This window comes from Neoarius graeffei, chromosome 13 (genome assembly GCF_027579695.1).
Source record: "Neoarius graeffei isolate fNeoGra1 chromosome 13, fNeoGra1.pri, whole genome shotgun sequence".
Taxonomy (NCBI): domain Eukaryota; kingdom Metazoa; phylum Chordata; class Actinopteri; order Siluriformes; family Ariidae; genus Neoarius; species Neoarius graeffei.
The window spans coordinates 35,418,544-35,443,177 of record NC_083581.1 but is presented as its reverse complement, the minus strand read 5'-3'; the positions used below and the strand labels follow the sequence as shown (position 1 = coordinate 35,443,177).

General features: G+C 39.6%; 1 protein-coding gene across 2 annotated transcripts in view; it reads right to left on the bottom strand.

Annotated features, from left to right (window-relative positions):
- The window catches only part of vdra (vitamin D receptor a), a 167,067-nt gene that overhangs the window by 51,064 nt on the left and 91,369 nt on the right, over nucleotides 1–24,634 (bottom strand). For both annotated transcript variants that reach the window (XM_060937634.1, XM_060937635.1), the window contains exon 2: nucleotides 15,181–15,328. In XM_060937634.1, coding sequence (XP_060793617.1) covers nucleotides 15,181–15,328 — 148 coding nt within the window. The remainder of the gene's footprint in view (nucleotides 1–15,180; nucleotides 15,329–24,634) is intronic.

Below are 24,634 nucleotides of genomic sequence, written 5' to 3'. Positions count from 1 at the left end.
AATTCCTCACTCTGACTGTAACTTTTATTCTTGTATTTTATCTGTCTTATTCTATTTTAGATTTTTTTCTATTCCCTTACTATTTTTAATTGAACTTGAAATGTCTGTTTATCATGTGTTTCTTCTCCCATCCTTTCACCCCAACACATTTTTTTTCTTTCAGTGTGACTGCAATGCATGATGGGATATATAGAGATAGTGACCATCAGTTGTACACTACTTTTCATGGTGCATTGTGGGATACTATGAGTCCACTATATAGGGTGTAATAATTCTCACTATACATTCGGACAGCACTACAAAATGGCACACTCACTATACAGTCCACTATATAGTGAGTAGTGAATGATTTCGGACACAGGGTTAAATAAATAAATAGCCCGATAACACAACTGTAGTAATCCATATTACGTCAGAACCGCTCAACTAAGTAAAGAGAAACAACATCCATCATTACTTTAAGACATGAAGTGACTTTTAATTAATACAAATAAAGAAAAACCACTGAATTACTGTCAAAGGTGTGTCCAAACTTTTGACCAGGACTGTATATTGCACATTTCAAAAGATAATATAAAATAAGCTTTACATGCACCATAATTCAAACTATGCCCTTTAAAAAATTTGAAAAAACTCTTTCTCTAACTCAGCGTTTCTCAACCTTTTTTCAGTCACGGCACCCTTCAGAAGTATACAAATTCTCAAGGCACCCCCGTATAAAATATACGCAGTCACGCTGACCATACGCTGACCCCGGCAGTGACGTTATGACATGGGAAAGGGAGCCGTGAGACAAATTTTGATGATGCATGAGGCAGGGATGATCTGCATTAGTGTAACTATCATTTTTTTGGCATTTTAATTCATTTTATTTATTTCAATATTAGAATATATAAATTTTTGACGGCACCCTGGTTGAGAAAGGCTGCTCTAACTATATGCTATTCTTGTATATTATTATTATTTATAATTTATCTTGGTCCATAGAAACTTTATTGATGTCTTCAACCCTGAAAAGGAAAAGTGGGGAAAAATGGCTGTTCATGTCATTCATTTATTCATTCATTAACAAACTTATCTATCTTGTATATAACTAGATCTACAGAAGGGAAAAAAAGTGTGCATGTAAACTTTTCTAGTGTTAGCAACTTCAGTAAAGCAGACAAAAGTGGTAGATCCCCCCCCAGCACCTGATGCTTACTGTAAAACGCTGTATATATGCAGTTTCCACCATGACCATGCTGTTTGAACACATCTGTGCTCATCAGTGCAAGAGAGAACCCTTTTTTAAAAATCTCTTTCTAATTATCCTTATCAGTCTATAAGTATTTAAGACTCAATAAGCCATTATATTACATTAAAAGCTGATTATTAATGCTGAGTTGTGTGAAATCTTTGCCTTCAGCGAAATTCATACCATGTGGTGGACATGTCTTAAGTCAGGGAAAAAAAAAAAAGGTAACCAGATAGATAGGCATTCAAAAGCTCATCTCATTATCTCTAGCCGCTTTATCCTGTTCTACAGGGTCACAGGCAAGCTGGAGCCTATCCCAGCTGACTACGGGCGAAAGGCGGGGTACACCCTGGACAAGTCGCCAGGTCATCGCAGGGCTGACACATAGACACAGACAACCATTCACACTCACATTCACACCTACGGTCAATTTAGAGTCACCAGTTAACCTAACCTGCATGTCTTTGGACTGTGGGGGAAACCGGAGCACCCGGAGGAAACCCACACGGACACGGGGAGAACATGCAAACTCTGCACAGAAAGGCCCTTGCCGGCCACAGGGCTCGAACCCGGACCTTCTTGTTGTGAGGCGACAGTGCTAACCACTACACCACCGTGCCGTCCACAATAAAAAGCTATTAAATAAAAAAATAATAATTAATTAAAAAAAAAAGATTTGAAGTGTCCAAAAATCTACTTTTGCCTTTAACACTGCTTCATTTCCCCCAGGTCCCACTGGTGTGCAGTTTTCTTTTTAAAGGAAATCAACGTTCGGGTTATTCGAAGCATTTTGGAGAAGTTAGACTTCGGTTCACACTTGCACCAAATGCAGAGTCGAAGCTTTTATTTCATACTCTGTAAAGTGCACTAAGACAGAGAGTACTGGATTATTTAGGATTGTACGAAATATGAAAATTAGAACAAAAACATTTTTTAACTTAATCATCAATCAAGCAAATAAACAAATAAATATAAAACCAGGTAATTATTAAGAATGAAATAAATAAGCAAGTAAATCAAGGAAGAAAAAAAATAAGTGTAAACAAATAGGTCAGTAAGAAATTAACACAGAATAAATAATTTCAATTGATGTACTATTTCAAAAGACATAAAATAAAAATCATAGAATGAAAAAACAAACAAACAAAAAAAACAAACCCACACACAGTGTAAGACGTGAACACCGGGCTGTACATTTTGCCCACCCGTGTGAAGTGAAAATGATTTATTAATGCTATAACTCTTATAAAAAGCCATAATGGAGAAGTGTCTGAAAAGGCACAGATCAAACCCACTCTTCGCTCTGTAAACTGTCTGAGCTCCGCAACACTCGGGGCCAAGAGCCGCAGTGACGTACTGCACACGAGGATTATTTAAAAAGGGCTAAAATATTGCTCACATGGCTTAGCCACTCAGCTACACCCATCCTAAAACACACATACAGCTGGCCACCCCACAAAACATACACAAACACACAACCACGCTGAGCCCTACCTCCTGTCCTTTTAATAGTAATGAACAGAAACATTTATTTCATGCATGGTCACGCTGAACACACTCTCAAAGAGCTTAGGAAAACACACACCGTGTCTCCTGGCACACTGTTCCTATTCATACACACAGGCTGACTACGCAGTGCAAAAACACACACACACACACACACACACACACACACACACACACACACACACACACACACACACACACAGAAGGTGCAATCTAAGAGGAAGACAGATTTAATCAGTGTTTAACTCGCGTAGTTTACACTCATATCAACACTTCAAAACTTAAAGGACTAAATGGATTTAAATGACAGATGGGCAAATAGTTTGGACCAAAATTTGTGTTTCTGTGATTTCCTGACGAAAAAATATTTAAAATGCCAGGGGGTAAAAAAAATAAAAATAAAATAAAAAACCCTAACCATAATGAACAAAAACAGCTCAAAACTCTGACATTCAGCTGAGCTGAATATTATTCAATAAATAATTGCAAAAATTAATATCCAGTGGTTTGTATTTATTTCCCCACAGTGATTGTGTAAAACATTAACAGTGCTGTGACTGAATTACATTCATAATGATTATAATAATTAAATATAATTATTCTTAGGGGATATATATATATATATATATATATATATATATATATATATATATATATATATATAATTTTTTATTACAAATTATGTTTCCACGAAATCAGATTTTTAAAAAATGTTCATAAAAAATGTTTAAAGATAAATATACCTTTTAGTTTTAAGCAACCATTTTTGCATTTAAAAAAAAATAAGAATATGTTTTGAAATTAAAAAGACAATGTGTTATTTAAAAAAAATCCACCTTTTGGTGAAGTCGCTTCATCTCACACTGAAAAAAATGAGAAAAATCCAACCTTTAATTAAAATGAATTTATTCAGAGAAAAACAAATCTCTCATCAAAAAAAATAATTATTTTCAACAAAAACACGTGCCACCATTATTGACACTTCTGGAAATGATAGTGAACACAATGTAACTGAAGCATGTTTCCCATTTAAATTGTACATTTGAGTTGATTGGAGTGTGTAGGAACTTTCAAGCTGTAATCCATGATTTCCTGATTAACTGGGGAACAAATATGAGGTGACACAGAGGCCAAATTCCCTTAGTTATCCATCAACATGGGAAAGATAAGAGGACACATGAACCAAATGAGGGAGAAGTGTGTTGACCTTCATAAGTCAGGGAATGGTTATTAAAAACAAACAAACAAACAAACAAATGAGCAGATACTCGCCTGAAAATGTCCATTTTTACTGTCTGTGAAGATTCTCAGTCATCTAGGTCATAGTAAACTGTGGGTGGTAAAAGAGAGCAACTGGACTTGCTTGAAGATTCTTGAAGACGTTTCACCTCTCATCCGAAAGGCTTCATGAAGAAGCCTTTCGGATGAGAGGTGAAACGTCTTCAAGAATCTTCAAGTAAGTCCAGTTGCTCTCTTTTACCACCCACAGTCCATTTTTACTGTTAGGGCAATAATAAAAATATGGACAGCAACTAGAACTGTTAGAAACTCACCTGGAAGAGGACCCAAATTTATTTTGTCCCACATACAGTGAGGAGGAGGGTAAGAGAGGCAAAAAATTATATATATATATATATATATATATATATATATATATATATATATTCCCAAGGACCACTGCTGGTGAATTACAAGAAAACCTAAAATCTTGGGTTTTCCAAGTCTCCAAAACCACCATCAGACTCCACCTCAATGCCAACAGATTATTTGGAAGGTTTGCCAGAAAAAAAGCCTTTTCTGTCAGTTAAACACAAACGTAAGTACCTGAAGTTTGTAAAACACTACAACAACTTTGACTGGAACTGTATTCTATGGTCTGATGAAACAATATTGCCAAAAAGCTCCATTAAACACTCAAGGTGGATTTGGTGTAAAAAGAAGGATGGCCGTAATGAAAAGAACTCAATCCCAACTGTAAAATATGGTGGATGTTCTGTGATGTTTTGGGGTTGTTTTTCCTCCAAAAGGTCCTGGAAACCTTGTTAGGGTCCATGGCATCATGTATACAGTGGGGCAAAAAAGTATTTAGTCAGTCACCAATTGTGCAAGTTCTCCCACTTAAAAAGATGAGAGAGGCCTGTAATTTTCATCATAGGTACACTTCAACTATGAGAGACAGAATGGGGGGAAAGAATCCAGGAAATCACATTGTAGGATTTTTAATGAATTAATTGGTAAATTCCTCATTAAAATAAGTATTTGGTCACCTACAAACAAGCAAGATTTCTGGCTCTCACAGACCTGTAACTTCTTTAAGAGGCTTCTCTGTCCTCCACTCGTTACCTGTATTAATGGCACCTGTTTGAACTCGTTATCAGTATAAAAGACACCTGTCCACAACCTCAAACAGTCACACTCCAAACTCTACTATGGCCAAGACCAAAGAGCTGTCAAAGGACACCAGAAACAAAACTGTAGACCTGCACCAGGCTGGGAAGACTGAATCTGCAATAGGTAAGCAGCTTGGTGTGAAGAAATCAACTGTGGGAGCAATTATTAGAAAATGGAAGACATACAAGACCACTGATAATCTCCCTCGATCTGGGGCTCCACGCAAGATCTCACCCCGTGGGGTCAAAATGATCACAAGAACGGTGAGCAAAAATCCCAGAACCACACGGGGGACCTAGTGAATGACCTGCAGAGAGCTGGGACCAAAGTAACAAAGGCTACCATCAGTAACACACTACACCGCCAGGGACTCAAATCCTGCAGTGCTAGACGTGTCCTCCTGCTTAAGCCAGTACATGTCCAGGCCCATCTGAAGTTTGCTAGAGAGCATTTGGATGATCCAGAAGAGGACTGGGAGAATGTCATATGGTCAGATGAAACCAAAATAGAACTTTATGGTAAAAACTCAACTTTGTCGTGTTTGGAGGAGCAAGAATGCTGAGTTGCATCCAAAGAACACCATACCTACTGTGAAGCATGGGGGTGGAAACATCATGCTTTGGGGCTGGTTTTCTGCAAAGGGACCAGGATGACTGATCCGTGTAAAGAAAAGAATGAATGGGGCCATGTATCGTGAGATTTTGAGTGAAAACCTCCTTCCATCAGCAAGGGCATTGAAGATGAAACGTGGCTGGGTCTTTCAGCATGACAATGATCCCAAACACACTGCCCGGGCAACGAAGGAGTGGCTTCGTAAGAAGCATTTCAAGGTCCTGGAGTGGCCTAGCCAGTCTCCAGATCTCAACCCCATAGAAAATCTTTGGAGGGAGTTGAAAGTCCGTGTTGCCCAGCGGCAGCCCCAAAACATCACTGCTCTAGAGGAGATCTGCATGGAGGAATGGGCCAAAATACCAGCAACAGTGTGTGAAAACCTTGTGAAGACTTACAGAAAACGTTTGACCTCTGTCATTGCCAACAAAGGGTATATAACAAAGTATTGAGATGAACTTTTGTTATTGACCAAATACTTATTTTCCACCATAATTTGCAAATAAATTCTTTAAAAATCAGACAATGTGATTTTCTGGATTTTTTTTTCTCATTTTGTCTCTCATAGTTGAAGTGTACCTATGATGAAAATTACAGGCCTCTCTCATCTTTTTAAGTGGGAGAACTTGCACAATTGGTGACTGACTAAATACTTTTTTGCCCCACTGTATATCACCATGAAATAGCAGGACATTTTAAATCAAAACCTGCCTGCCTCTGCCAGGAAACTAAAACTGGGTTCATTGGATCTTCCAGCAGGACAATGATCCGAAGTATATGTCCAAATCAACACAAAAAAGGTTCACTGAGCACAGAATCAAGTTTCTGCCCTGGCCATCTCAGTCCCCTGACCTCAACCCCATTGAAAACCTGTGGGGTGAGCTGAAGAGCAGAGAGCACAAGAGAGGGTCTTGAACTTTGGATGTTGTGGAGAGACTGTGTGAAGAGGAACGGTCTCAGATGCCCTGCTCTGTATCTCCAACCTTATAAAATGTTATAGGAGACTCAGTGCGGTTTTATTGGCAAAGGGGGTGTACAAAGTATTAAATGCAGGGATGTCAATAATAGTGGCACATGTGTTTTTGTTGAAAATAATTATTTCTCGATGAGGGATTTGTTTTTCTCTGAATACATTTATTTCAATTAAAGGTTGGATTTTTCTAATTTTTTCAGTGTGAGATGAAGCAGCTTCAACAAAAGGTGGATTTTTTTTCTAACCCTTTTTACGGATCTTTACGGGGGGGGGGCAATAATTGTAGAGGACACAGTATGTATACAGCACCAGTCAAAAATTTCGACACACCTAATTATAATTCAATTTTTTTTTATTTACTGTTTGATCTCAAATGCATTAAGAAGACAAGAAATTGCACTAATTAACTTTTGACGAGGCACCTGTTAATTGAAAAGCATTCCAGATGACTACCTCATGAAGCTGGTTAAGATAATGCCAATAGTGTGCAAAGCGTCATCAAGGTAAACGCTGAATACACTGAAGAATCTAAAATACGGAACATTTTTTTGTTTAATACAATTCCATATTTGTTCCAGATGTTATTTAAGTTTTGATGTCTTCAGTATTGTTCTACTGTGTACAAAATAGTCACAATACAGAAAAACGGATGACTGAGTAGGGGTGTACAAACTTTTGACTGGTGGTGTGTGTGTGATTATCAAAAACAAACCAAGAATGGGCTAGTATGATGTGGCCTGACATTGTGAAGTTGATTAATTTCCAATAACGGCATGCCCCATCTCATCTCATTATCTCTAGCTGCTTTATCCTGTTCTACAGGGTCGCAGGCAAGCTGGAGCCTATCTCAGCTGACTATGGGCGAGAGGCGGGGTACACCCTGGACAAGTCGCCAGGTCATCACAGGGCTGACACATAGACACAGACAACCATTCACACTCACATTCACACCTACGCTCAATTTAGAGTCACCAGTTAACCTAACCTGCATGTCTTTGGACTGTGGGGGAAACTGGAGCACCCGGAGGAAACCCATGCGGACACGGGGAGAACATGCAAACTCCGCACAGAAAGGCCCTCGCCGGCCATGGGGCTCGAACCCGGACCTTCTTGCTGTGAGGCGACAGCGCTAACCACTACGCCACCGTGCCACCCCACAGCATGCCTCAATATGTTTTATTCCTTCGACTCTACAGCAGTTTGCCGATGCTTGGAGTTATTTATAGATTACAGAATGACACATCAAACCTTTTCACCATGTACAGTTACATTTAATATTGTGGCTTGTTATCATTAACAGCTCTAAACCTTTCCCTCTAATCTTTTTTTTCCTCCTCTGCTACTGTCTACTGCTAAATTTGATTTACTTTTAAACTCTGCATCATATGATGGCATGTTAAAACCCCAGTGTGTACTTAAATCTCTGCTGAATCCCAGCAGGTCTCAGGGTTATTCCTCATGTCATTCACCCCATGCCGGGTGACCAGACCAATGGGGTTCGATGTTACACTTGGCATCAAGCTGAAATTTATCAAAACAGAAAAACAGCTCATAAACTCTGGCCAACTTGTGATAAACTACCTTGGGGCCAGTTATCATGTGATGTTGGATGAATAGTCGAGACCAAACCTTTTGCAGCCAGGGAGTTTTTTAAAAAAGCAGAAAACACTATATGGCCAAAAGTTTGGGGACATCTAACCATTAGACCCATATGCGTTTACTGAACATCCCATTCCAGATTTATTCCCCGTTTGCTGTTATAATGAGCGCCACTCTTTAGTGAAGGCTTTCCATTAGATTTTGGGGCGTGGCTGTGGGGATCGGTGTTCATTCAGCTACAGTACAAGAGCATTAGTGAGATCAGGCACTGATGTTGGATGAGGAGGCCTGGGGGAGGCCTTCCACTTCATCCCAGAGGTGTTCAGTGGGTCAGGCCTCTGTGTAGCAAGATTATAATAGTTTTCCATTTGCAAGGTTGTTTTTATTTTGATATGATGTTTGTGCTCAATCTGAATTTCTGTTTAGTTTGAGTTAGTTTCACCAGTGGTTTCATGGACTCATTTCTATTTTGTTTTACATTTATTACACTTTCAGTTTTAGTAATTTTACTGAAGGAAAAGGACTAGTCCAGCGTCAAAAATAATCCGCTTATCACTTAAGATATCAACATTTCAATTGGCTAACATGCATGTGATCCATTTGTTTCAGACTGAAAGTCTGCTAATACACATAAAAGGCAAGAACATGATTATATATTTCAAACATTTACTTCAGGCAAACAATATGACATGGGTTTTTACACCACAGATGCTGTTACCTGAATTTACCATCCATTTGCTTATACCACTTTCACAATTTAATTCCAAATAGCCCCAGACAGGACTCACACGTTTCATCCCCGACATATTTGACTTCTTCACTTGATAATAAGGCCTACTTCCATTAGTTTCCGGTTGAGAGTACGCTGTGCACATTCTGGCTGCCGCTTCTCACCAGAGCTTTTTATTTTTATTTTATTTTCCCTTTTGCTTTTCTTTTTAGTGTTTGTGTAGTTTGATGTTTGTTTTTGTTTGAGCGTTTTGTCCACCAGTTGTGGTGTAGCGCCAGACCCAGTTTTGGGCGTCGGTTCCCTCCAGGTCTTGGTTCGCCATGGGTGATGCCTGTGCTCTTTTCTATGGACTGCAGTGAGCTCACTGCTCTTTTAACATTGTGGTTGTCCAGCGCTCTGTGCAGCGGTGCTTTTGTATTTGGCGCGGTGTTCTGAGCGATGTTGCTTGGTGGCGTCGTGGCAGCTGTCCAGGTGGTTTGGGACATATCAGTGTTCTGCATGGCGGTGCTTCTGTGCTCGCTTTGTGGATCCATGGCCCGGCGGCGGCGCAGCGGCTGTGGGACTTATTTTTGTGTGCCTTTTGGTGGGACTGTGGTAGCTACGCCATTGGAATGACATCCTGACCTTCTTTTGATGGATCCCCCCCCCAAATTGTAAAGCAGCCTTGGGTATGAGAAAGGCGCGATATAAATTCAATTAATTATTATAATAGTTAGCGAATGTAGGTCCTGACACACTGCATCACCATCGTATGGTTGTGAGCTATAGCTACACAGAATTTTGGAAGTGTAACACCCACAGCCTTGACTGGATGCAACGTCTGCCATCTTCAAACTATAACAACAATAATTTTTTGTGTCTTATTATTTTATTTTGGTTAGTTTTTAGCCAGGGCGGCACGGTGGTATAGTGGTTAGTGCTGTCGCCTCACAGCAAGAAGGTTTGGGTTCGAGCCCCGTGGCCGGCGAGGGCCTTTCTGTGCGGAGTTTGCATGTTCTCCCCGTGTCCGCGTGGGTTTCCTCCGGGTGCTCCGGTTTCCCCCACAGTCCAAAGACATGCAGGTTAGGTTAACTGGTGACTCTAAATTGACCATAGGTGTGAGTGTGAATGGTTGTCTGTGTCTATGTGTCAGCCCTGTGATGACCTGGCGACTTGTCCAGGGTGTACCCTGCCTTTCGCCCGTAGTCAGCTGGGATAGGCTCCAGCTTGCCTGCGACCCTGTAGAACAGGATAAAGCGGCTAGAGATAATGAGATGAGATGAGTTTTTAGCCATGATTATTACTTTCATTTAAAGGAACAGTCCACCGTACTTCCATAATGAAATATGTTCTTTTCTGAATTGAGACGAGCTTATCCGTACCTCTCTGAGCTTTGCGCGACCTTCCAGTCAGTCAGACGCGCTGTTACTCCTGTTTACTCCTGTTAGCAATGTAGCTAGGCTCAGTATGGCCAACGGTATTTTTTGGGGCTGTAGTTAGATGCGACCAAACTCTTCCACGTTTTTCCTGTTTACATAGGTTTATATGACCAGTGACATGAAACAAAGTTCAGTTAAAAAAATTGAAACGTGGCGATTTTCTATGCTATGGAAAGTCCGCACTATAATGACAGGCATACTAACACCTTCTGCGCGCTTCGACAGCGCATTGATACCGTCACTCCTGAGTGAATGTATCAATGCGCTGTCGAAGCGCGCAGAAGGTGGTAGTACGCCTGTCATTATAGTGCGGACTTTCCATAGCATAGAAAATCGCCACGTTTCAATTTTTTTAACTGAACTTTGTTTTATGTCACTGGTCATATAAACCTATGTAAACAGGAAAAACGTGGAAGAGTTTGGTCGCATCTAACTACAGCCCCAAAAAATACCGTTGGCCATACTCAGCCTAGCTACATTGCTAACAGGAGTAAACAGGAGTAACAGCGCGTCTGACTGACTGGGAGGTCGCGCAAAGCTCGGAGAGGTACGGATAAGCTGGTCTCAATTCAGAAAAGAACATATTTCATTATGGAAGTACGGTGGACTGTTCCTTTAAGGTAAATTATTTTAGTTCAGTTTACAAAAATGTCTCAAATCCATTCATTTTCATCTTAGTCTTAGTATACGATAATAACCCTGCTGTGCAGGATGCTCGAGTTCTTCCACTCTAAACTTTATATGGGACATTCCACCGAATGGGTGCCAGTTGCTTGTTGTACCACTCCCAAATTAAACTTAATTTGTTATATCTTTTCAACACTGATTATAATAACACACATATTTAACTATTCAAAATGTGTATTGGTCAACCTCAGGCCACGTTACAAGGTTTGGAAGTCAAAGATGGCTGCATTTTTTCAGTCCTGTTACCAAAACTCTGACAGTAACAGGACTGAGTTTTTAGCCTGGGATTAGCTAATACATGGAATTAAGCCACATGGCGTCATTGCTAACAGCATGACCACACTTAGCACATTCTAGTGATTTACCAAAAATCTGTATTTTTAAAATAAACAAATATCACCTAAGTAACAGGACAGTATGTTGACATTGACCTCATCAGTCAAAGTTAAAAAATCATCAAATATACAGAAAAGTAAATGAGAGAACTAACTTTTGGTCTTCCCATGGCCTTCAGAAGACACAACTGATGTAACTTCCTGTTGAGCATGTGATTTATGGAATGTTCCTAATTTGTCAGATGGGGTAATATGTTTGGGTAACAGGACTGAGTGAAAACCCAGGGACACGACTAAAATGTGTATTTTAACTAAGATATTGTGGATTTCTTATGAAAAAAATATATTTAAACCATGGATAGGATATGGAGTCACACAACAGTGCAAAAGAAATACTGTTTCTGAAGGATTTTAATCATAATATTTCATAGTTAAGTATAAAGTTAGAGTGCGGAAACAGGTAACACATGCTATTTTTCAGTGTTTTAGGTAGTTTTTATTAATCCTTACAATTATATATCTTAAATTTGAAATCAGATCAATGTGCAGGACATTCTGCGTAATAAGGAAATGTATTTTAAAGTACATTTTTATGTGCATTTATACATATTTTCTAGGGACGGAAATGGCACCGATTTGGTGGAATGGCTCATATATCGTGTCTTCATGGAGCTTGCTTTATGCACAGGGGCATCGTCATACTGGAACAGGCTTGGGCCTCTTAATTCCAGTGAAGGGAAACTGTCTTCGTATGCTGTAGCATTACAATCTATATAATTGTGTGCTTCCAACTTTGTGGCAACAGTCTGGGGAAGAACCATACATACAGTACCAGTCAAACATTTGGACATACCTTCAAACTCGATGTTTTTTCTTTATTTTTATGAACTAAGTGTCACTTCATGTCTTAAAGTAATGATGGAGGTTGTTTCTCTTTACTTAGCTGAGCGGTTCTTGACATCATATGGATTACTACAGTTGTGGAATAGGGTTATTTATTTATTTAGTATTTTTTATTATTTACTATTTGATCTCAAACGCATTAAGAAGGCAAGAAATTGCACTAATTAACTTTTGACGAGGCACCTGTTAATTGAAAAACATTTCAAATAGCTAACTTTTATAATAATAGCTAACAATAGCTAATAATAATAGCTAACTTTTTTAATAATAACTTTTCTCATGAAGCTGGTTAAGATAATGCCAATAGTGTGCAAAGCATCATCAAGGTAAATGCTGGATGCACTGAAGAATCTAAACATATTTTTGTTTTTAACACTTTTTTGTTTACCACACAATTCCATTTTGTTCCATGTGTTATTTCATAGTTTTGATGTCTTCAGTATTGCTCTACAGTGTAGAGCACAATACAGAAAAACCTATGAAAGGAGTAGGGGTGTACAACTTTTCACTGATACTGTAGGTACGATGGTCAGGTGTCCACATACTTTAGGCTGTATTGTGTAGACTCCAGGGACTCCCTCGTTACAAATTTTTTTAAAATGAACATAATCCACTAGTCATCTCGTGAGTTATTTATAATATTAAAAATATAATTGTGTGGAGGGGCGGCACGGTGGTGTAGTGGTTAGCGCTGTCGCTTCACAGCAAGAAGGTCCGGGTTCGAGCCCTGTGGCTGGTGAGGGCCTTTCTGTGCGGAGTTTGCATGTTCTCCCCATGTCCGCGTGGGTTTCCTCCGGGTGCTCCGGTTTCCCCCACAGTCCAAAAACATGCAGGTTAGGTTAACTGGTGACTCTAAATTGACCGTAGGTGTGAATGTGAGTGTGAATGGTTGTCTGTGTCTATGTGTCAGCCCTGTGATGACCTGGCGACTTGTCCAGGGTGTACCCCGCCTTTCGCCTGTAGTCAGCTGGGATAGGCTCCAGCTTGCCTGCGACCCTGTAGAACAAGATAAAGCGGCTAGAGATAATGAGATGAGATGAGATAATTGTGTGGAATGATATTTCAGCTTCTGAAAGGTTTTTATATTCCTGAGCTTTCCACCAACAGCCAGCTTGCATTATTTATGCATTCTGTAAGCCCTGGTACTATATCCTCTAAACCAAGGATACTCTTAGCTTCCCTGCATTAAAATCGGACAGTAAATCAGCGCAGAAATCCTGTTCTGAACTCTGTTTGATGTATATGTGGTGTAGATCACATGTACAGAGGAGCTGCTAGGCGGTGGTGTAGTGGTTAGCGCTGTCACCTCACAGCAGGAAAGTTCTGGGTTCGAGCCCAGTGGCCGGCGAGGGCCTTTCTGTGTGGAGTTTGCATGTTCTCCTCGTGTCTGCGTGGGTTTCCTCCAGGTGCTCCGGTTTCCCCCACAGCCCAAAGACATGCAGGTTAGGTTAACTGGTGGCTCTAAATTGACCGTAGGTGTGAATGTGAGTGTGAATGGTTGTCTGTGTCTATGTGTCAGCCCTGTGATGATCTGGCGACTTGTCCAGGGTGTACCCCCCCTTTCGCCCGTAGTCAGCTGGGATAGGCTCCAGCTTGCCCGCAACCCTGTACAGGATAAGCGGTTATAGATAATGGATGGATGGATAGAATTAAATCCGAAAGGTACAGATAATGACAAAATAATCATCACAATAATCACAAGGTTATAATATAGATGGGGCACACCAAATATTATGCTGTGAGATTAACACACACTGCCAGCCCAAAGGTTTTAAACACTCAGAGTTTCTTTGAAATCTATGTTTTAGTACAGCATACATCACAACATTGTTTACATCTCGAATCTGATTGGTCAATTCCGTTTCTAAGCAGCAGCTTGTTGACATTTCTTTATTAAGAACGTGTGTGTAAAAACAAAAAAAACAAACAAAAAAACCCAAACATGTTGATATGGTGACACTGAGATGTTGAGATGTTTATGTAACATTGAAGGAAGGAGTCTCCAGTGTCGGTGTAAATGTAGTAGTTTTCCACCACAGGAAAGTGTTCGAGAAAGAAGACAGTCCACTTTCCAGTTTCATTGTAACATGATGGCTGCATTTTTTCCCCCTTTTGTTAATTTGAACACAGAGGTTGGGACCGTTTATAACTGCGATAACAGAAGTGATCATATGTTTCCTGGAAATATGTTTCCAGGACAGTAAACGTAACTATAAATGGATAAAAAGTACAATGTGTTGTTTTTAATGAATAAAAAATTCTTAGCATTGGCATGTTATGTTATAAGAGGAATAAAGCACATTGGGACATGCTGTGACCAAAAAAAAAAAAAAAAGAATGTCTGGGTGATTAGTTGTCTATAGCAGCATACTCCCATGTGTTTTATTATTTACTAAATCACTATTATTGTTGCAGACTAAACAATGTGATCCAGAAAGCAACTACTTATTATTAAATCATCACTCTCAGATCCTGGAGCACTCTTTCGATTGGTAATGTACCAGGAATTCTGACATTTATTCTGATGATCTACTTACAAGTCTGTGAACAAAATATTCTAGGTGCTCTGAGTAAATGGCTGACCTGTTCCTGTTGTGTAATATATTTCAGTTAACGTTCTCCTCATTCAAATCGTAAGCTTCAAAGCAAATGCTGTGATAAACCATAAACCAATATAACGCATAACATGGCTACCATGTCATAAAATGTCACTGGACCCCGGCAATCATTTGTGTTTTATAACTTGTCGTATAGGTCAGAGTTGGTGAATTTGTAAACGTGCAGGTCGGCTTCACCTGAAAAAGCCTTTGCAGCCTTCACAGGTCATGGCGTTGAAGTGGAATCCAGTGGCCTTGTCTCCGCAGACGCCGCAGATCCGCGGGGCGTTGCGGTCAAACTCATCCGTACCCTGTGCAGATGTGCTCACGGCCATGGCCTCCATTACTGTGAGAAACAAACAGGGAGTGGGGGGGGAAAACCCAGAATGAGCTATATAGTTATATTACTTCTGAATTCCCTGATTCTGACCAGGCTTGTAGTACTCGAGTCCGACTTGTGCCCTAATTTTAAGGACACATGACTTGGACTCGGACTCATGCATTAACTGCATTCAGACTCGTAAATTGGAGACGAGGACTCAGATTTTTTCTTTATTTTTGCCATAATAATTTAGCATAAGATATTTATATCTACATTAAATTTTTGTACTAATTTCATGCAAGAGTGTCACACCTGTGTGCCTTGGCGTGTGCATCAGCTAGACTCTCGGGTGCACTCCGGACAGCGCACGTGCCAAGTGGACTCTTACACACGCGCCGTAAACGACTCGCACCTGCACAGGATTAAGGCGCAATCAGCGCACCTGTATAAAGACTGTGAAAACACACTTACTTTGCGAAGTATTGAGTTGTGTTGCTGACACATTACCGAGCCTTATTTCCTTGCTTGGTTTCCTGATTTCCTGTTTCTCGTCTTTGATTCTGCCGAGTCTACGATAGCCTGTTTGTGCCTCACTCAACCTATTGCCTGTTTCACTGTTTTACGATTTTGCCTGCCGTTCTGGATTGTTTACTTGTCTTCACTTGTATTAATAAACGCACCTTCTGCACTTACATCCATCTCCCAACCATCTCTGACAGAATACTTCACACTCCTTGACAAAGAGAAGCACATTCACCTGTTCATGTCATGTTCAGGAACAAACTAATGTTAATGGGGCAGAAACAGCCACCATCAAATGGTGCAGTTGAAGTTTTGTTCTCGGACTCGACTTGGATCAATAGTAGACTCAGCTCAAAAAATTTTTTAATGACTTGGACTTGACTCGGACTTGAACACTGGGGACTCGAAACTGGACTCAGGCTCAAGGTTTAGTGACTCGACTACAACACTGATTCTGACCAATCAGAATTGTTTTATATTTTATATTACTGTGCTTGGTCTGTTCTGCAGTACGGGTGTGGTCGAGTGTCAGCTGTGGACGGAGAGGAGGCAGTGAACCGGCAGGTAACACATCTCACCTGTATCTAATCACCTGTAATTTACTTCGGTGTGTCTTTTTTCTTTCAGAAAAGAAGTTGGTACTAGAGAGAGAGAGAGAGAGAGATGAACAGCACAGAGCCTGCGAGTTATCACAAGCGTGTTCTCCGACTCCTCATTTCCCCCACAAACCAACGAGTGTTACAGTTGGTTACATTATCATTATTAGGAATGCGTATGGTGAATGCCGACTGATATTAAACAGCGTACTCGCTCTTTCACCTTTCAATCACAGTGACACTTGGCAATCATGGGAAGCTTTGAGTTTGTGTATGCAGAAGTGGGCGAAAAGCACGCTCATCTGAGTTGCCCTGTGATGCAGCATGAGCAGCAGTTTGGAAAGATGCAGTGTCTCAGAGAAAGCACATGTTAACCTTTCGTATGATAGAGGACAGTTGGCTGTGGGGTCAGAATTGGCCAAGAAGAAATTATTGAAGAAAAAAAATGAATTTTTTTTTTTTATTTATGCCTAATGGTGTGTTCCATTTGTACTGGGAAGTTGGGCTTTCCGATTTCCCAGTTGTAACTGGAATTCAACCTGAAGTCAGATTTCTGGCTTGGAAAGCCAGAGGAACCTCACAAACCCCAACTTGAAAATCCAAGACGGCTGCTCCGTGCATAAACAGTGTGAAAGTTGGAGTATTATACCATTTATAAGCAATTCTGTCTTATTTCTGTTTCATTAAATCAGTCATACACACAGTACTGTCCAAGTTCTATCTGTGGACATGTTGCGATGGTGTTGATATGCTCAAAATACCACGTAATGAGTTATTACGCATGTGGCTTTCTGACTTTTTGTACTGGAACACAGTCAACTCACAACAGCGGCTGTCGTTCTGAGATCTGATTTCCAAAGTAAATGGAATGCAGCATAATTGTTGCACGTTGAATGTTTATGTGAAGAGATGTTTATGAAACATTTATGGAAGGAGTCTCCAGTGTCAGGGCTTCGTAAAACTAAAAGTCCATTTCTGGAGTGTTGGTATCCGGTTTCTCATTTTTTAAAAACCTTATTCATTCAAAAGAAAGAAAGAAAGAGAGAGAGAGAGAGAGAGAGAGAGAGAGAGAGAGAGAGAGAGAGAGAGAGAAAGAGAGAATGACCGTTTATAGGTATAATGTAAATGATAAAAGCGGCCTTGGCCTAAAGGTTAAGAGAAGCAGCAACCAAAAGGTAGCCGGTTCAATTCCCTAGAGCAGCAGGAGAATGGGTGGGCAGTGGAAGTGAATGAGCAGCACTTTCCCTTCCCTCTACATCCATGCCTGACGTGTCCTTGAACAAGGCACCCTCACTGCTCTGGGTATGTGTGTGTTCAATGCTTCAGATGGGTTAAATGCAGAGAAAGAATTTCACTGTGCTCTAATTTACAGTCTTAGGTACATGTAAAGAAATGCTGTAAACCAAAAATGGTTTAAAAAAGTAATGTTCAACATTAAAAAATCCCCACTATAAACGGTAGTAAGCCATAATAAATGAAACAAAGTCAATATTTGGTGTGAGATAACCCTTTGCTTTAAAAAAAATAATAATTAATTAATTAAAAAATAGTAGTCTGAGGTACAGTGAGTGCAGTTTGATGCGTAAATGAGCTGTAGGTTTTACTGAGCATCTTACAGAACCAGCCACAGTTCTTCTGGACACTTTGACTGTCAAACTCGCTTCTTCATTTTGCCGAAACCCAGCAGCCTTCATTATGTTTTCTTTTTTAATCTGAAAAATGCTCTCTTATGTAATATGCTGCTCAGATACAAGCATTTTTTTTCCTGTAATATTTAATTTTGTGCTGGAAATAAAATGAATGTTTGGACTCTAAAATGTTTTTGTACTGACTCGATAATGTAGAAGTCATAAAATAGAACTCTATAACAAAGTTTGTATGGAAAAAAAAAGGGGGGCCTCAGACTTTTGCACAGCACTGTATGTGTGACAAAGTCGTCTTCTTATTCGTGATAAGAAATGAACCTGGTTTAGAAAACTATAAATGTATAAAATGTACAAAATGTTGTTCTTTAATTAGAATGTACTCATTAGTGAGGAAAAAAAAACACCTCAGGATGTCGAGTTCGAGGAAAATCATCTCCTTAAACTTCACACCCCATTGTGTTTTATTAAATTAAATCATTAAAAACTGAATTGTTGTAACATGTTCGTCATCAGTTTCCAAATTGTCTGATCCTCCTCTTGTTTACACACACACACACACACACACACACACACACACACACACACACACACACACACACACAGGAAGAATATCTTAGCAAGTGAAAATATCTTGAAAATAGTTCAAACGATCTAGCATTTCCTGTTAGAAGAATACAAGACACCAATTCTGAGATTATTAAACTTAGTTCTAGATTGCAACCAATTTATTCTAAGATGTCTTATCAAGTAAAGTTATCTGTCCATGCAGCAAGATAATTTCACTAATATTAAGTAATTTTCTCCTCAAATTCGGTTTTAAATTTTTTTGCAGTGCACACGCGCACGCACACACACACCTTTTTTCAAAACTGATTAGTTACGGTTTTGCTTTCTCTTTTGCAATGACAGGTTACAACAGGTTAAAGCACTGGTTATCATCTCTCTCTCTCTCTCTCTCTCTCTCTCTCTCTCTCTCTCTATCTCAGAAACACACAAGAATAAGAAACAGAAACTCATTTCAAAGCTTGCACCAGAGTGCACTTGGAGTTCTTCAAAAAGTGATGATAAAAATCAAGCTCTGCATGACCAAAAAAAAAAAATAAAATCAGAACAAAACCAAAAGGCTACTCTACTCTATACGTGGTGTTAGATGATAAATCTCACACCAGTAGAAAATGATCAATCAGGCTGCATTCAGAAATCTTTAACGCAATAAAAAAAAACCCCACAAAAAACCCCCACTGTCTTTTATGCCGTTTTCTTTTCTTTTCCTTTCCTTTCCAAAGAAGGGCAAACTTCATAATCGCGTTCAAATCAGAGTTCAAAAAAGGTGCAGGAAGGAAAAGGTTGTGTACATTCGGAAACCCCAGGAGGACAAGGAAGAGGAAAGTGGAGAAAGAACAAACGAGAGGCAGAATGGTGGTAACTGTATTACTGTACAACAGGTCATCTGAAGTTCACCTGCCTGCTAATCAAGGCTACAGTGTTCTATAACAAAAAACACACCCCTTCTGTTCTACTCGACTCTAATTTCCACTCTATTAGCTCTCCGGTGGATTCCATTCTTTTCTATACATGCCATTTATTCTACTCCAGTCCACTCCCACTCTACTCTGTTCCATAACAGCGGCCTTGAGTCTCAGAGCCCCCTCGCTTCTATTTCATTCTATTTACTCAGTTCTACTCCATTTTATTCTCCTGCACTATATTCTACTTCTATCCTGGTCTATTCTTGCCTTGTTACCCCACCTGCTACAGAGTAAGCAGGGCGAGATATTGCTTTCGGTCAGGTTTCTTTGTTTTTTTGTTCACGATATTACGGAAAAGTGGCTGGATCAAGCTTCATGAAACTTTCAGGATAGATGGGCATTGGTCTCAGATAGAACCTCTAACATTTTGAGGGTCGTCCGGTCAAGGTCACCAAAAAGGTCAAAACTGTTTTTGTTGTGTCTACTGCCTCATATAGAGGCGCTAGCCACTACGTCATCGTGCTGTAAGAATGTAAGTGTAAAGATTGCACACTGCGCATACACATACACATGTTCTGATTACAACCCCGATTCCAAAAAAGTTGGGACAAAGTACAAATTGTAAATAAAAACGGAATGCAATGATGTGGAAGTTTCAAAATTCCATATTTTATTCAGAATAGAACATAGATGACATATCAAATGTTTAAACTGAGAAAATGTATCATTTAAAGAGAAAAATTAGGTGATTTTAAATTTCATGACAACAACACATCTCAAAAAAGTTGGGACAAGGCCATGTCTACCACTGTGAGACATCCCCTTTTCTCTTTACAACAGTCTGTAAACGTCTGGGGACTGAGGAGACAAGTTGATCAAGTTTAGGGATAGGAATGTTAACCCATTCTTGTCTAATGTAGGATTCTAGTTGCTCAACTGTCTTAGGTCTTTTTTGTCGTATCTTCCGTTTTATGATGCACCAAATGTTTTCTATGGGTGAAAGATCTGGACTGCAGGCTGGCCAGTTCAGTACCCGGACCCTTCTTCTACGCAGCCATGATGCTGTAATTGATGCAGTATGTGGTTTGGCATTGTCCTGTTGGAAAATGCAAGGTCTTCCCTGAAAGAGACGTCGTCTGGATGGGAGCATACGTTGTTCTAGAACCTGGATATACCTTTCAGCATTGATGGTGTCTTTCCAGATGTGTAAGCTGCCCATGCCACACGCACTAATGCAACCCCATACCATCAGAGATGCAGGCTTCTGAACTGAGGACTGATAACAACTTGGGTCGTCCTTCTCCTCTTTAGTCCGAATGACACGGCATCCCTGATTTCCATAAAGAACTTCAAATTTTGATTCGTCTGACCACAGAACAGTTTTCCACTTTGCCACAGTCCATTTTAAATGAGCCTTGGCCCAGAAAGGACGTCTGCGCTTCTGAATCATGTTTAGATACGGCTTCTTCTTTGAACTATAGAGTTTTAGCTGGCAACGGCGGATGGCACGGTGAATTGTGTTCACAGATAATGTTCTTTGGAAATATTCCTGAGCCCATTTTGTGATTTCCAATACAGAAGCATGCCTGTATGTGATGCAGTGTCGTCTAAGGGCCCGAAGATCACGGGCACCCAGTATGGTTTTCTGGCCTTGACCCTTACGCACAGAGATTCTTCCAGGTTCTCTGAATCTTTTGATGATATTATGCACGGTAGATGATGATATGTTCAAACTCTTTGCAATTTTACACTGTCGAACTCCTTTCTGATATTGCTCCACTATTTGTCGGTGCAGAATTAGGGGGATTGGTGATCCTCTTCCCATCTTTACTTCTGAGAGCCGCTGCCACTCCAAGATGCTCTTTTTATACCCAGTCATGTTAATGACCTATTGCCAATTGACCTAATGAGTTGCAATTTGGTCCTCCAGCTGTTCCTTTTTTGTACCTTTAACTTTTCCAGCCTCTTATTGCCCCTGTCCCAACTTTTTTGAGATGTGTTGCTGTCATGAAATTTCAAATGAGCCAATATTTGGCATGAAATTTCAAAATGTCTCACTTTCAACATTTGATATGTTGTCTATGTTCTATTGTGAATACAATATCAGTTTTTGAGATTTGTAAATTATTGCATTCCATTTTTATTTACAATTTGTACTTTGTCCCAACTTTTTTGGAATCGGGGTTGTAAAATGGCCAGTGAGTGTATACAATTTGGTTCACCATTTGAAATAAATGGACTAAATAAATCATTTTCAGGCATGTTTATGCTTATTACAGAGGAAAGTGCGCTCCAGTGAGTTCTAGCGCCGGGCCATTTCCAGGAAATAAGAGTTTCGGTCATGGCGACAGTGTGTGTATGTCAGCCTTGGTTCGGAGGTTTCAGTTTCGAAAACTGTAAGAAGTAAGAGTAGAATAATATAAAGTACAGACACTTGGTATATTTTACTTCTGTGATTTTTAAATTGTTTATTTTTGGATTATGCTTCATTTTTGTGGCTACTGCCTCATAGAGCAAATATATATGCTATATTTACTGTGTGGACATGGGATCAGAAAACAATTTTATTTATAAGCAGCAGCCACATATACCCATAAGGTACCTATTTTTTTTTGCAATATCTTCCTTCATCGTAAGTGCTACCGGGCGAGGCTTGTTTTGCCTGGCAACACTTGTATTATAACTGCCGTGTAGTTCTTTCTGTTCTACTCATCACTTCTTATTCTATTCTTTTAGAGCGCCAGTTATAATTAGACAGTCCATAATTATTGACACCTTTTCAGATTTGCCAATAAAAAACAATTTTACAAAGGTGAGTTTCAGTTACAACAGTTAGTATTGGTTAATTAAATCAACCGGAAGACCCCCACCTCGCCCTTCGATCTTGTCTGATGCCACAGCTCGTTACCTGAGATGGAATATTTTTCAAATTAAATTCCTAATCTAAAAATATAAAAATGTTTACTGATATTGTAATATGCGGCAGATATTTACAACAAACTGCAAAAAATATTTTCTGAATGGAATAGAAAAATCTGAATATTTCAAGTATGTAATTTTTTTATATGCTAGGAATTTAATTCTGGTCTAATTCTTTTTACTGCAATAGGATTCCAAAATACTCTATAAACATAACATTCTGTTATGAATCAGAAAAAAAATTATCATAAAATTACAGCACTTTTATTTTTTTAAAGTGCTTCGTCTACTTCAACAATGTTACACAAAGATCGATCCATAACAGTTGTAAATGTCACTTAATTCCACAGGGTGTCGATAATGGTGGACACCGGTGAAAGTGATCACTATTATCAACACCTCACAAGACTTCTCAAACGCGCGTTTAGATACAAAATAGCGACTGTCAAATGAAAGAGTAAGAAACAAAGTAGGTTTCGACAAGGAGATCATGAAATATCGGTGAATTTGATCAGTAAAAACATGTCCATGATCTTTCCACCATGCTTACCTGCGATGATGATGTCCAGGTTTTCCTCAAATTCCTGATCGTGCTAAAAAAAATTCCATCTCAGGTAACGAGCTGCGTCATCAGACAACAAGATCAAAGGGCGAGGCGGGTCTTCCGGTTGATTAATTAACCAATAATAACTGTTGTAACTGAAACTCACCTTTATAAAATTGTTTTTTATTGGTAAGTCTGAAAAGGTGTCGATAATTATGGACTGTCGATAATTGTAGCCACCGCTATATACATCAAGCTCAGTCTTTTGGTTTATATATTTATATTTCATTCCATTTCCTTTCGCCCCATTCTCCTCTATTGTATCCCATGCTCCTCAATGCTCTTTGACCTAATTGTGAGCTGACATATTGTTGACTCTACCGGTTTAACTAAAATCAAACCTGTTTTCTCGTTCACCCAGGGCATTAGCTGCACACGATCTACATATGCATTTAAACAGGTGATAAACAGAAATGTGCACCTTTTACATGCCGTACCGCAGGCACTCTGTAGTATGAATCATCCATCATCAGTGTTCACAGTGTCCAGGCCATGTGTGTGTGTGTGTGTGTGTGTGTGTGTGTGTGAGCGCATGTGTGGTCAGAAAAACAACTACATCAACAAGGAAGAATTAATGTGCATGATCATCTCCCATGAGAGACAAACAGAGTCTAACAGAGTAAATTGGGAGATCTGGAACGCAAGCATAAGCCCCAGTCTTTAAAGGCATGATTTCCACGAAGAGTGACGCTGAGAGCGACGGCACCAGCTGCAGTAATGGAAGGGGGCCATGCTGAAGCGACCACAGCTTCCTGGAAGCCATCAGCCTGTTTTCCACATCACGAGGTTAGAACAGCTCGCACAGCAAAGCTGGAACACACTCATGCATTTGCACATTTAGACACACGCATTCACATTCATGCACATTCGGCTGGTAAAGACCAGGCTGAGGCTTTGTTTATGGATAAATGAGCTGCAAAATCATTTGTGATCGGAATTACAGGGGGAAAAAAAATTTTAAATGATGAGTTCAATTCAAGAGACAAGTTTGTCTCAAAAGCTTGAAAGGAAACGAAACATTTAACAGAAGATAAATACTTTAAAAATATTATTATTATTACAATCACTTCCTCTATGCAAATATGAGGAGAATCCTTTCGAACCCTAACAGAAAATGAATCTGATCAATTTTTTTTTTTTTTAAATCTGCAAATTACAGCTGTATAGTCAGTCATGCTTGGTTATTTTGCATAAATAAATCTACATAAAATATACTCCAATCTGTATTTAATTCAATTTTTTTTTTAGTATGACACAAATTCAGCAAATTTACTCCTTACATTAATCCTTTTACATTTTTATACACAAGCTGTGACATTTTGTGACAAGCTGCTCTCCTCTATCCTCGCTAAATCATCCGACAGAATTAAACAAACAAGTGGACGACAGATAGCATGCTGCTTAGCAACTATTAGTGGCAACAGATAAATCTGGCAAATGTTACTATGCAAATCTGTATGCAAGGTGGATTTGTGAACTTTGTTTACATAGCTCAGTAATCAGATATACTGGCAGAAATTTGAGAAGCAAAACAGTGGTTTTGGCAGGAATCTCGCGAGGCCCAGAGACTTCCC